This window comes from Dipodomys ordii, unplaced genomic scaffold (genome assembly GCF_000151885.1).
Source record: "Dipodomys ordii isolate 6190 unplaced genomic scaffold, Dord_2.0 Scaffold14, whole genome shotgun sequence".
NCBI lineage: Eukaryota > Metazoa > Chordata > Mammalia > Rodentia > Heteromyidae > Dipodomys > Dipodomys ordii.
In genome coordinates this window covers 15061472-15071904 of record NW_012267230.1, presented here as the reverse complement: position 1 = coordinate 15071904, position 10433 = coordinate 15061472, and the positions used below count along the sequence as shown (strand labels likewise).

The window sequence follows — 10433 nt, the reverse complement described above, 5'->3', positions numbered from 1 at the left end:
CAGGAAACTGCAGCCTTCCTATTGGAAAGATTAAAAAAATTGGGGTTGGGCATGTGGTTTAGTGGTAGAGCGCTTGCCTTGCATGCATGAAGCCCTGGGTTCCATTCCTCAGCACCACATACACAGAAAAAGCCAGAAGTGGTAGAATGCTAGCCTTGAGCAAAAGAAGCTCAGGGACAGTCCAGGCCCTGAGTTCAAGCCCCAGGACTGGCAAAAAAAAAGGTTTTGTGTGTGTATGTGTGTTGAAGTTCTCCCAATTGAGCCAAAGTGATTAAAAACAAGATTTTCTATTAACTTTTTTTTTTTTGCTAGTCCTGAGGCTTGAACTCTGGGCCTGGGTGCTATCCCTCTGCTCTTCAGCTCAAGGCGAGTGCTCTACCACTTGAGCCACAGTGCCACTTCCATTTTTCTAGTGGTTTATTGAAGATAAGAGTCTCACAGTCTTTCCTGCCCAGGCTGGCTTTCAACCGCGATCCTCAGATCTCAGCCTCCTAAGAAGCTATGATTACAGGCGTGAGCCACCAGTGCCTGGCTCCCTGAGCTGCTTTTGCTCAAGGCTAGTGCTCTACCACTTGAGCCACTGTACCACTTCTGGCTTTTTCTGTTTATGTGATACTGAGGAATTGAACCCAGGGCCTCATGCATACTAGCCACATTCCCAGCCCTCTATAATTCTTTTTTTTTTTTTTTTGGGGTCCGGTCATGGGGCCTGAACTCTGGGCCTGGGCACTGTCCTTCACCTCTTCAGCTCAAGGCTAGCGCTCTACCACTTGAGCCACAGTGCCACTTCTGGCTTTTTTCTTTTTGCGTATGTGGTGCTGAGGAATCGAACCCAGGGCCTCATGAATGCAAAGCAAGCATTCTACCACTTAGCCACCTTCCCAGCCCCCCCCCCTATAATTCTTAAGGAATGTAAAATGCAGATATTTCAAATCACAGTTTCAGACAGCCATAAATAGTATGTAAGTAAGAAGAGGGGCTGAAGAACGTTCTGGAAGTGCTGCAGCTAGAGACCTCCTGCCCACTCAGGTCTGCAGGTCCTGCTCCAACCAAGCCATGCTGTTTTCTAGTTGCTGACAGGGCTGTCTTTGGGCACTAGACCCACTACCTTTTTCATTTGTCCTACGGGCCTTGACTGTAACTTCATGGCAGTAAATCCTGTGACTTTTCTCCCTATTGAGAAAGCAAATTCTTGCTTTTGTTTGAAATTTGATATAAGAGACGTGTTGGATTATGGGAGTGGTTGGGTCCCAAGACGCGCTCCCCCTCCCCCACATTGCATGTGTGACTTGAAGAGTCTGGTCGTGTTCCCTCAACCTTTATTTTCTGGTCAGAGTCACCATATGTCTAGTCAGTCCGCAGGAGACAGCTGCTGAGCCCTCGGGGCCCTGGCTGTCCTGTGACAAGTGACCTGAAGGTGCAAAGTTGGGAAGAAAGGCCTGTGCTCTGCGTCTAGCCACCGCCTCTTCCTGTGCTGGCTGCTTCTGGACGATGCCTCGGGATGACCTCCGGCCTGGGGTCAGCTCCGCCTGGTGTAGCTGAGCATCAGCTCCAAGGAAGTGCTTCTGGGGCTGCACTGAAAACTAAGCACTGAGTCACGCTGACCTCTTCCCATCATTGATAGGAATCGTAACTTTTCTGTCCATTCACAGAGCCTGAAAGGCCTGACTTCCTTTTTCTCTCCCCGGGAGAGTAGTGTCAGGTGGACACATGGACAGGGTGCTGAGTCCTCCAGGTCGACGCAGACCTACCAGGGGCAGCGCTCCACCCAGAGCCACAGCCAGCAGTACACACTGCCGCTCAGGCTCCGGCTCTGGGAGTGTGAGTTCCTGAGTTCCTGAGCGTTGGCCTTCAGGGGTGGAAATCCACATGCTGTTCCTACGTCAGGACACTGACACACTCGGTCCATTCTGTGCATGATTCTTTTCCACCTCAAATTTTTTTTTTTCATGTCCATCATAGAAAAGAGTGATTAAAAAGAAGAGAGAAACTGGGAGGGAGAGGATGCAGAGTGCACTGGCTCACCCCGCCCTGCCAGGCGCCCTGGAGGCAGCAGGGGGCTCCTCATCGCCCCTCCTCCACGGTTGGGGGCTGCAGGTGGGCAAAGCTCAGGAAGACCTGCTCCAGAGAGATCTGGCTTACTGAGTAGTCATCCACTCCGTACTTTTCCTTGGCTTTCTCCAGGATACCAAAAACCTTCGGGAGACAGAAAAGCTACTGGTAAACCAGAGCGGAGCTTGGCTTCTTGGCGAGGTGAGCAAGCCCTTTGCAGTGCAAGGCTGGTAGCCCCGGAGGTGTCGCCAGTGCCCAGCCTGCCTCAGGATGATGGGAGAAGTTGGCCTCACAAGCTCCGCTGTGCTCCTGGTGAGAGGCTGCCTGTGGCACCAGGACAGCAGGCACGGGGCCGGGCTGCCTGTGGCACCAGGACAGCAGGCACGCGGCCGGGCTGCCTCTGGGCCCTGCTCCCAGTGTGAAGTATGTGCCCCTCCCTAGGCCAGCTTCCCTTTTTGTAATGAGTTCTTCCCATCTCAAATATTTACATGTAAACCCACAAGACTCACAGAGGTTAGGATATTAGAGGAGCAACAGGAATTAATTCACCCTGAAAAGCGCCTGTAAAAGCCCATAAAAGGGGGAGACTCCAGGAGATCTTCCCCTAGTCCCTACTAGCACCCACACAGGAGTCCAGGGCTTGCACTCACCTTTGCCCAGCTGAGGTCTTGGCCGGGTAGGTGGTAATGAACCATACCCTGGTGCTCATCTTCCAGGACGCTGCCTGCACCAAAGAGACCAGGTGTCAGTGATGGCTGGGCTGGAGGAACAGGGAGGGCAGCCTGGGGGACAGGACCGTGGTCCTCATGTCAGGGCCAGGCGTGTGGGACGGACTCTGGACAGCAGCTGGCAGGGCCAGACAGGGCCCAGGGCCACCCAAGAGCACTGCCAGACACCACACACACCTGGGAAGGTCAGGTCCACGAACGCCTTGAACTCCTCCAGAGCCTCCTGCTGCCCTTCGCTGTGGACCTTGGCCTGCAGGGAGTAGCCGCTGCCAAACTTGCTCTTGAGGTGCTGCGGGCTGCCCAGACACTTGAACTGGCCCTGCACCATGATGGCCAGCCGGGTACACAGCGCCTCGCACTCCTCCATGCTGGGCAGAGGGACACAAGTGTGACTCGGGGCTGGGGGAGGCTGACCCCCATCTGGGTGTGAAGGGCCTGTGCTGACGGGATGGTGACTCAGACCAGCCCATTCCTGATTCCCGTGCTCAGCGCAGACCCTGTGCAGGGCCTGGGGGATATCCTGGCTGAGTCTGTGCCCGTGGCCAACAGGTCTTCTGCTCCCCGACCTCTTCCCAGCCACCCCTGGCTCTCCACGGACGCAGAGACCCAGGATCTACCTGTGGGAGGTGATGACGATGGCCTTGCCAGACTCCCGGGCCCGGGCCACTGTGTCCCACAGCAGGCGTCTGGCCACGGGGTCCATGCCAGTGGACGGCTCGTCCAGGAAGATGACTGCAGGCTCTCCAATGAGGGCGATGCCTGTGCTCAGCTTTCGCTTGTTGCCGCCGCTGACGAAGGAGGGTGGGAAGCAAGGCTGACAGTTAGCATAGGCTCGCTGGTCCCAGCAGACCCCCATCAGGGTTACTTCAGAGGCCCCAGGTACAAGAAAGGAGTTTGGTGGGCCTAGAAAGCATACTGCCCGTAGCTGTGCTTATGGGAGAGCTGTGCTGAGTGGTGCCGCGTGACACAGGAACCCATCTGTCTGCACAGGGGCCTGACAGAGCCCCTGCTGTCACTCCGTGCTGGCCTTGGCTCTAGGTAGCAGGGACCCTCAGCAAGTCCTCTGACCTGAGGAAGCCCATGTCATGTTTCCAAATCCTCGCTGATTTGGAGTTAAGGAGAGAGCCCAGCCACTGACTGACACTGCTTTATGCCAAGGGAGGCCCTCAGTCTTCTCCTCAAGGGGGAAGGGCTGGACAGGGGTCGCACCTGTATGTCCTGACCAGTTTGTTAGCGTGTGGCTCCAGGAGCAAGCCCCGCAGTGTGTTCTCCACACAGGGGCCGATGAGGCGCTCAGGAATGCCCCGGAGCCGGGCATACATGACCAGCATCTCCCGGCCGGTCATGTGGTCCAGCAGGGCATCAAACTGGGGGCAGTAGCCCATCCGCTGCCGCACCTAGGTTACAACACAGCCTGGGTGAGGCGGGGTGGAGAGGACCAGAGAAAAGTCTCCTCCTTCCAGGGACCGGAGACCACCTGCTGCTATGTGCCGCTGCTAAGCTCAGCCCTCGTCTCTTCCAGCAAGTCAGCCAAGGAGACAGTGCCCGCCAGGCCCTGTGGCTGAAGCTTTCTGAACTGTGCCCCAGTGGAGAACCAGGACAAATCTGGCTGGTTCAGGAAACCTTTTAAGGGGTCAGACAGGGCCCAGAACGTTCCAACCTGGAACTTTTTCCATGACAGCTGGCCACAGGGCTGGGGGCCTAAGAATGACTTCATTATTAAACAAGTTTCCACCACCAAAGCCACTGCAGCTGATGACCGGCCACCGCGCATCTGCTCTGAGCTAGGATGCTGGCTGGCATGGCCGCTGGCAGGACTCGCACTGGCTGCCACCGCGGCTGGTACTGGACCAAGTGCCCCTGTCCACAAAGCCAGGATGCAGTGTGGCTGAGGCAGGTGCCCGCCGCCCCGCGGACCTCAGGAGCCCATGAGGCATCTGTGCTCGGGTTCCGTGGCTTTGGAGACCATAGTCCTTTTCTTTATCCTCCTTGGAGTTCTAGAACCCGCTTTTAATGGGTTTGGGGCAATTCCTGGCCAGTACCTTTTTGGCTGTAAATGTAAATCTGGCACTTTTCGCCTGTGCCTGTCTCCAGATCTTGTGTTTTTCTCTCTCTACACATATTTCCAATTGCATTCTTTCCTTAACATAGTGAACATTCATGTGCCTGGCTATTGCAAATCTACAATCTGTGGCTTCATCCCTCTTGGGGCCTCCGTATGTGGATTCTGGTTACATTGGCCCCCTTGGTTTGGCTGGTTGCAGGGTGTGCTCTGTTCATAGGCTGGGGGACCTGAGAGCTCTAGGTGAGCCCTTCCCCAGAAAGCCTGCACTCAAGTCCCCGGGGTGCCGCAGTCCACCAGCTCAGGAGACTCTGTGGCCACTTCTTAGACTCAAGCTCTCTCCCTTTCCTTTTGCTTGCTCTGACTGCTATGGGGCTGGAGCAAGAGGGCTGCCCTTGGCCTATTACTCCACGGGGTTCAGTCCAATCCAGGGAAATCTGTGGGCAAGTCCTGGGCTTCCTACAATGCTGCCTTCACACGTCAGGGCTTCTGTCCCACATTCATGAATCCTGGACACAGGGCTGTCCCACATTCATGAATCCTGGACACAGGGGTCTCTGAGCACAGGAGGCTAGGCTAGAGCTAGCCATGCCTCTTTGCCCCCATCTCTTTCCTTACCCGCTCAGTTCCTGTCCTGCTATGCACAAATGTGCCTGTGCGGCTGCGAGCCATGGACCAGCCAACCTGAATCTGGGACTCTGTGTGCCCTGGGAGCCAGGGACCAGCCAGCCTGCCTCTGGGACTCCGTGCGCCCTGGGAGCCAGGGACCAGCCAGCCTGCCTCTGGGACTCCATGCACCCTGGGAGCCAGGGGCCAGCCAGCCTGCCTCTGGGACTCTGTGCAGCCTGGGAGCCGGGGCCAGCCAGCCTGCCTCTGGGACTCTGTGCAGCCTGGGAGCCAGGGGCCAGCCAGCCTGCCTCTGGGACTCTGTGCAGCCTGGGAGCCGGGGCCAGCCAGCCTGCCTCTGGGACTCTGTGAAGCCTGGGAGCCAGGGGCCAGCCAGCCTGCCTCTGGGACTCCGTGTGCCCTGGGAGCCAGGGGCCAGCCAGCCTGCCTCTGGGACTCTGTGCAGCCTGGGAGCCAGGGGCCAGCCAGCCTGCCTCTGGGACTCTGTGCAGCCTGGGAGCCGGGGCCAGCCAGCCTGCCTCTGGGACTCTGTGTGCCCTGGGAGCCAGGGGCCAGCCAGCCTGCCTCTGAGACTCTGTGCAGCCTGGGAGCCAGGGCCAGCCAGCCTGCCTCTGGGACAGGCCCCCTTTGGTCCGAGCCCATCAGGGCAGGCCTGCAGCGCTCACCTGCTGGATGTCAGAGCTGATGCTGTAGCCTCCAACAAAGGCGTCCCCTGAGGTGATGGTCTCCTCCCCTGTAAGCATTTTGAATGTGGTGGTCTTCCCAGCTCCATTGAAACCCAGAAGGCCAAAGCACTCCCCCTTCTGAACGGCAAGGGAGATCCTGTCCACAGCGAGGAGCGGCGCCCGCTGGTCATATACCTGTGGGGTGCCAGAGTCGGGGGGGGGGGCACAAAATGAAGAGGCCTGCAGTCAGGCCCAGCACCTTGCCTCAGCCCCTGCCAAGCTCCTAGGCCCCAGCCAGGACTAGCTGCGTGTCCAGGTGGAGGCTAACACCCATGTCTTACCTTAGAAATCTCCTTGATGATCAGGGGCGTGTGGGATTCCAGGCTGGGGGCCAGGACTCGGTTCCTCTCATCTGCTACATCTTGGTCCTCAGGAAGCACTGAAGTCCGGCTATGCAATTCTGCCTAATTGTTCCAGACAGAGACCTTGTGTGTGAACCCCATCCCCTGGGAGGAAGCGCAGGGACCAAGATTGACATGGGATTGCCGATGGGACTAAGGTTTCAAGGCCCTAGGAGTAGGGGCATGAGCTGCCCGTCTAAGGTGAGATAGACGTCTTTTATTGTCCTGGGCCCAAGCAGGAGTGTGGGGAGCCTGGGGTCAGTGTCCCCGAGCTGTCCAGGAGCCACTCACCAGGGTCCACCTCCTCTGAAAGGCACAGATAAAGGTCCTCAGTCTCCACAGCAGGTTGGTCTCGATGAGGAAGAGCAGGCTGAGGTAGGCACACCCCGAGGCAGCCATGGAGGTCACAAACCTGCCCACCCCCGGCGTGTTCCACGCGTAGAAGTTTTCCTGGTACTGGATGTCTGCGTAGAGCAAGGAGCAGTCTGGGCCCTTGGCCAAGCACTCCCTCCTACACGCCAATCCTGCCCTCACTCCCTGGGCCCTCCATGGGGACGGTGCCCTCTTCTTTTCAAGGATGTGCCCTGGGTTTGTCAATGCCACACAGGAGGCTCAGGTTCTTCCCAGCTGTGCGGGACGTTTTGCTGTGTGTTTTGCTGCGTGCAATGCCCTTCGTGTGCCTTTGACAAGGACTGCCACTCAGGCTTGCCACCTCGAGTTACACGCTGTGCTGGGATGCCAAGATCCCAACCCCACCTGTTGTCCCCACTCCAGGCACCAGTGCCTTAGGGGGGCAATGGGCACATGACAAGCAACCACAAGCCCATGCCTGCAGTAATGCTCAGCAGGAATGGAGAAGGGCGTGCAGGCTCTACAGAGGTGGCTACTGAGCTGCCAGCTGATGTATAAAAGAGAGGCTCCAAGCACAGAAAGGCCTCACAAAGATAGGTCCGAGGGCTAATAAGCCCTAACCTGTGGACACGGCTCTTCAGAAATGGGGTCTCTGAAGGTCTATTTAGTTATAGGCCTTATAGAAGGCCTATCCAACGACAAGAAAGGCAGGAGACCCAGACACAGGAGAAGCTGTGTAGACAGAGGCAGTGATAGATAGACTGGTAAAGCTACAACACAAGGAAAACCACTGGAGCCAAGAGAAGCAGAGAGAGGCAGCATGGGGAGGCACGTGCCCTGCCCTCTCCTGAGCTGTGAACTCCAGCAGGAAGCTTCAGGGGCGGGGTTGTGTTTATTGGCTAAGTTGCAGGCTGCGGTCACCAGTTTTAAAGGCAGAAGGACATCAGATAGGTGGAAAGAACTGAAGCCCAGAGGCGGGCCCAGATGTGCATACAGGAAGCCATGAGGGATTGGTGTGGGGCAGGGGAGCAATGCAGGAAAGTCTCCAAGCACTCAGAATATGGAGCACTGTGATGGTTTGAGAGGCTTCCAAGGTGGAGGTGTTGGAATGTGATCCCTAGTGTGAAGAATTAAGAGGGCAGAAGCTGAATGCAATGGTGTGCAAAGGTTGGGGCCACAGGGAGGTAATGAGGACTAGATACAGGGAGATTAGGACTAGGTACAGTTCTGGGAGAGGACCCCCCGCCCCCAGAACTGAATCTGAACGGTTTTGGAGAGGGAGAGAAGTAAGAGGACAGACACACAGCTTGTGATCCCATCTCAGGCCTGTGAGGCCTCTGACGGCCCTGGGTCTCTGGCAGGAAGATGCCGTCAGCAGACAGGACCGGCCCTTACACTCGGAGGGCGTCAGCCGCACGATGCTTGTTTCATAACTTCTCTAGCACTGTGCTACTGGTAACAGAAAACGGACAACATTCACCCCTTGGCACCCCAGGCAAATCCGGGGGTGCTCTGGCTGCCTGGGGTGAGGGCCGAGAGGAAGGGGGGCTGGGCACTCACTGTACTTCTTGCAGTAGTGGGAGGCAACTTCTGAGGAGGTGCAGTACTGGCGGGTTTCATAGTTCTCATAGAAGCTGCTGACTGCCATCCCCAAACAGTGGTTGGGCAGCACCAGGAACACATGATCCAGGGTTCTGGAAAGTTCTTCCAACTTTACCGCTGTAGTGAGGAGGAGGTGTAGACCAGTTAGTGCCGGAGGATATACCTTCCACACTTGCCTGAGGACAGAGGGGGCACAGCCGTGGGCATGGGCAGGTCCCGGGTATTCCCACAGATCAGGCCCCTCCACGGACAGGCCCCGCCCGCCCGCCCTGCCCCGTGTTGGGTAGTTCAGGGAGGCCCCTCCCTGGTCACTGCCGCAGACCCTCCCACGGCTGCAGCTGGCTCTGTGGGCAGCAGTGGGGTAGAGGCAGTCTCCCAGCTCCCACCTGGGATGCGCATGATAGTGACCATGATGAAGGTGACGATGCCCGACAGGATGTTGAATATGGTCAGCCTGGTGTAGGCTGTGGATGCGCTCGAGAAGAAGAAACTCATGAGGTACATGAAGGGGATGATGGCCCAGCCATACAGCAGCAGCAGCAGCAGGAGATCGGCCATGTGGCCGTCCCGTGTGAAGGCACGCACGTCAAAAGCTCGAAACACCACCTGCAGTATCACACACAGGGACAGCTCAGCCCACCGGCAGTGGGCAGCTTCCCAGGGGGAGGGGAGACTGGGGGTAGCATTCAATGGTCTGTAGGCCCTGGCCATCTCTCAGCCCTCGGACCGGCAGTTTCCATTTTTCCCCGGGGTTTCAGAGGAGCTGGAGCCATAATGGCTGGCCCAGGGCCGGCTTCCCCAACATGGGGCTGCAGCAATGGCAGCCACGGGAGGTTTCGACAGCCTCCCGAATCAGCGCAGAGCTGCCAGATGGACTCTCCTGCTGGTTCTGGGTCTGCGCAAGGGCCCCCAAATGAGGCTCCTGTGGTCTGCAGGGCAGGGCCTGGCACCGCCCAGCACTTACCAGCAGTAGCAGGGTGGGGACGAGGAAGGAGAGGAGGTCCCACAGCAGAGCAGAGAGCCAGAAAGTCGCCACGTGGGCGCCGCTCACAAACTGGACATGCTTGGCCTGGACGGCCCTCTCGCTGACTGCTAGGACAGAAAATGTGCTGGCCAGAAATGCCATGGCGAAGAGCAAGTTGAGGGCGATGTCAAATCCTTTCCGGCCCCTGGGGAGGGCAGAGCACAGTGTGTCTAGGCAGCAGGAAAGTCGGGGCCTTGGTCTTCACCATCCAAATGAGCAGTGCGGTGTCCAAATCCCTAAGAGGATGGGGGAGCCACAGAGCCACGGGGGGGGGGGGGGGGGAAGAGGGCAGCGCAAATCCTTGAGGACAGCACCTCCTTTGGACTTCCTGTCTCAAACCAACAAGGGTGGCAGTCTCTCTAGGCTCTTTGTATGAGCCCCCGAGCCACACCCATTCCTGCACACTAGGGCCTGTAACACTGCTCTCTCTGCCTGTCACCCATGCGGGTACCTGGGGAGTCCCGGCCCAGCTTCCTGTATCAGCCCTAGACACCACTGTCTCATGCGTGGATCACTGAAGTAGCTAAATCTTACTTAATATTCTCTATCCGGTTGCCAGCAACACATTCTAGAAATAGACCTTGATGGCGTTGCTCTGGTCCTTAAAAACTTCCTGGTCAACTCAACACACCATGCGGGGACATGGGATACTGTTTGGCAAAATGAGAAGGAAGGGGAAGACAAGAAGTAGAGAAGGAAGGAGGAGGAGGAATAGAAGAAGGAAGAGAAGGAAGATCAGTGAAGGAGAAGGAAGAGGAGACAGAAAAGGAGAAAAAGAAAAGTATTTGATATAGGTATAATTTGTGGAGGAGATGGGGAAAAGCCAGTCGTTTAAGGATACAGGTGGACCCGCTGCAACTATGAGAAGTACAAGTTGTCATGTCGAAAATGAACTTTACAACTTTGGTGCGGGGGGGGGGG

At 57.1% G+C, this 10433-nt stretch overlaps 1 protein-coding gene across 1 annotated transcript in view; it reads right to left on the bottom strand.

Moving 5' to 3' along the window:
* Positions 1–1297: 1297 nt before the first annotated feature.
* Positions 1298–10433, bottom strand: part of LOC105981894 (ATP-binding cassette sub-family A member 3) — a 73453-nt gene continuing 64317 nt past the window's right edge. The window contains exons 18-28 of the mRNA XM_013011243.1: positions 9453–9657; positions 8875–9094; positions 8447–8605; positions 6827–6999; positions 6476–6598; positions 6135–6329; positions 3990–4177; positions 3398–3568; positions 2958–3148; positions 2703–2776; positions 1298–2196 (exon numbers count right to left, since the gene is read on the bottom strand). Coding sequence (XP_012866697.1) covers positions 2065–2196; positions 2703–2776; positions 2958–3148; positions 3398–3568; positions 3990–4177; positions 6135–6329; positions 6476–6598; positions 6827–6999; positions 8447–8605; positions 8875–9094; positions 9453–9657 — 1831 coding nt within the window. The 3' untranslated portion in view covers positions 1298–2064. The remainder of the gene's footprint in view (positions 2197–2702; positions 2777–2957; positions 3149–3397; positions 3569–3989; positions 4178–6134; positions 6330–6475; positions 6599–6826; positions 7000–8446; positions 8606–8874; positions 9095–9452; positions 9658–10433) is intronic.